Genomic DNA, 3,302 nt, shown 5'->3' on the forward strand with positions numbered 1-3,302 from the left:
ATTTCTTTACAGAAACCATTAAAACTTTTTCTCATTTTTTTTTCTTTTTTATTAACGTAAACAAGGAAAGGAATTAATGAAATAAATATTACATACAATCTCTTAAATTAAGATTTTACTCATTTACAATAAAATAAAACAGGTGAAGTTACAAAAAAAGGCATATATTACTGTGAAAAGAACATACACTCAACATTTTGCAGATTAATAATGGCAATCATAATTTAAACGTAATAAAAGAATATATATCTATTGCTTTTTTCATCATACCCGATAAATACAGTATGAACAAATTATTCAATGTATATTTTTCACAAGATAATAAATAAGTTAAATAGTTTCATATTGAGTTGTGTGCAGTGACAGGCAAGCAACTCAGACAGCTAAAATAATATAATAATAATAAAAAAAAAAAATCAGCAGTTATAGGTGATTTCTTTTAAAAAAAAGCTTATTAAAGTTTTTTTTTTCAGTTTTTTTTCCAACTGGACTGTTGTGTTTTATTATTAAACACCCGGGGAAAAAAAAAAGCTAAAGTGAAATTCCACAAAGACACATCCCACCCACTAACCCCCACAGTTCTATAAAAATAGTTTTGTTCTATTAAGTTTGCCCTTTTGCGAGTAAGGTTTTTTTTTTTTGTTGTTTTTTTGTTCAGCTTTCAGGATTTTTTTTTTCACGAGTCTTTCCGACTCTCCTTGACATTAAATAAAAATTGGCAGAGGCACAAAAGGCAAAACAGAAATAATAATATTAATACAGGGAACATTTTGAGTGCCAGCTCTATACAGTTCAAGTGTTTAGTCCTTGCCATGATTACATTGGTGTAAGGCTTGGGTCATCGTCCTCTCTGGTCTTCTACCCTCCTGAGTCTGTGTATCACACTGGGCAAGAGGTGCAGGGATAGACTGGCAGCTTTTGTGACAGAAAGGGGGGGTAAAAACTGGACCCTGATGCTTCCACTGTACTTAAAGGCAGGGTGGGCAACAAAAAAGAACCCTCTAGTCCAATCACCAGGACAGCTTGTGGAACCCAAAGACCTCAGCTGCAACATAACCTCAGCATGCAGAGCTTTGACTGTCTTGACTTTCGAAGAGGAGCCTTACAACCAACAGCGTGACCACAAAGAGGCTGCAGTGCTTGTCCTTAGAAAAAAAAAAAAAAAAAAGAAGAGAGGTTCTGCAGCAGCTGTGGGCTTTATAGCACTGCCCTCTGTTCTCGGACAGGTGGCCATGAAGCCCAGATCATTTATTATAAAAAACAAAAAAAATCATACCAGCCCGGGCAGCAACTTGCCTCCCCAGTCCTGACTGCCCCCTAGAGGAAAAAATAAAAGGGGGGTGATGGCTCAGTCATCAGAGATGGACAGCCTGCTGAAAATGGGCAGGCGCCTGTTAGAGTCCAGGGTAGGGGAATCCGATCCGCTCAGGCTGCCAGAGCTCAGGGAGCCACTCAGATAGCTCTCTCGGTCAGAGAGGGAGTCGGGTGGACTTGGTGGAGCATCAAACACTGGGGATTCAGAGAGGCGTCGCAGGGGCTGGAAGTTAAGGCTCGGTGGGGGTGTGTTGGAAGAAGCTGGCTGCTGCTGGCGGCAGTAGGCTGCAGGGTTGTAGCTGGACAGGTTGTGGGTCTGGATTGCCAGGGGGGTGATCAGGCCGAGTTCCTGGCCAGAGAAGGTGAAGGCATTGTTGGCACAGGAGACATTCTCCTCGCAGTACAGGGAGTTAGAGGACTGTGGAGGAGGTGTGCGTGAGGTTGGGCTCTCCAGAAGAGGGGAGTCCAGGCTGTGGTTGGGGAAGCCAGAGAAGCTGAGACTGTGGTGCAGTTTGGGGCGCTGGCCATTGAAGCAGTCTGTAGGGGAGCCTCCTCCTCCAGGCGCCTGCCTCCTCTCCTCAGCGTTGTGGATGAAGTGGCAGCGAGGACCGTAGGGGCAGAAGCCAATGGTGTGGAAGGTACGGCACAGCTCGGTCTTGTACTTGGGGTGCCGGGTCAGGCTGCGCAGCTCATGGAAGCCATGAGCAAACTGACACTTCTCACCATACTTGCAGGTGCCACTCTCCTCGAAAGGCCGGCAGAGCTCGGTCTTGTAACGGGTGGAGTTGATCTGAGCTCCGGATTTCTGCTGCTGTTGCTGCTGCTGGAGATGCAGGAGGTGCTGGCTGCGCTCCCCATTCTCGCTGAACGAGCGATCCCGGAACTTGTTCTCTTTATTCAGCAGAGCAGTGCTGTTCACCACCGATTCCTTGAGGTTGTTGTTGCAGAACTTGGGGGACAAGTTGTTGTTGTTAGCCAGAGCCTGCAAGTTGCTGGCTGAGTGTCTGCGAAGGAACCCCGGGAGCAGGCTGGAGTTGGGGGCTGACAGCGGGCTGCCCACCGCCTTCTTGTCCAGCATGCTGCTCAGATTCAGATTGTTCAGGACTTTCTCGTTCTGCAGACAAAAGAAATACCGGGTCAGACTCTACAGCTGTAATATGCACTTTCTACAAACTTTTAAAAGTTGTGTAGTCCCCTACAAAAACTACCCAACCACTCCCACCCCCCCTTCACAGTCTCTGGAGTTGCTCACTTTTAAAAACTTCTGAATCACAGCTTACTTTGTCCACCCACGCCCCCCCAAAATGAATTTTAATTTCTGGAATCCCACCAGCAAGCCAGACCCCCACTTTCGTCTTCCCACCGCCCCATAGAACAGGCTTCTCCCCACGTTAGCACACTCTACTTCCACACTCACATTATATGTCGCCCCTACAAAGAAGAATTCCAACCACCACACCACTCACATCGGCTACAGTCTACAGTGACAGCTCTTCATAGGTCATCAACGGAGACTCAACACAAAACAGCAATCTACAGTCACACACATGACTCCAGAAACTTCTACAGGCATAAGACACTTCCCAGGGTGCTGCCCATGGAGGATTAGAAGGCTGACTCACTAAAAGCAGAAACGGACTGAGGACAACATAGAACGGGTACTACTTAGAAGGACTTTAGGGCTGATTTACTACAAGCAGTCATTGTCTCTCTAGTCTCTATGGGGACAATGTAAAAGGCTTCCCATGGAGACTTGAAGGGCGATTTACTTACAGCAGTCATTGTCTCTCTGGTCTTTAGGTGCACAATGTAAAATATATACTCGGGTGCTTCTTCAAAGGCTGATTTACTAAAAGCAATCATTGACTTACTAGTCTTCATATGGACAATGTAAAACACATACTCGGGTGCTCCTTCTAAAGGCTGATCATTACGTGGACAAGCTTTGCAGTCACAAGGGGTTAATAACAGAGATCACATGGGTCAAA

General features: G+C 45.6%; 1 protein-coding gene across 1 annotated transcript in view; it reads right to left on the reverse strand.

Moving 5' to 3' along the window:
- Positions 1 to 918: 918 nt before the first annotated feature.
- ZFP36L2 (ZFP36 ring finger protein like 2) overlaps positions 919 to 3,302 on the reverse strand; it is a 3,008-nt gene continuing 624 nt past the window's right edge. The window contains exon 2 of the mRNA XM_018555264.1: positions 919 to 2,428. Within this exon, the coding sequence (XP_018410766.1) occupies positions 1,349 to 2,428 (1,080 nt within the window). The 3' untranslated portion in view covers positions 919 to 1,348. The remainder of the gene's footprint in view (positions 2,429 to 3,302) is intronic.

This window comes from Nanorana parkeri, unplaced genomic scaffold (assembly GCF_000935625.1).
Source record: "Nanorana parkeri isolate BGI_ZX_2015 unplaced genomic scaffold, ASM93562v1 scaffold1, whole genome shotgun sequence".
Classification (NCBI taxonomy): Eukaryota; Metazoa; Chordata; class Amphibia; order Anura; family Dicroglossidae; genus Nanorana; species Nanorana parkeri.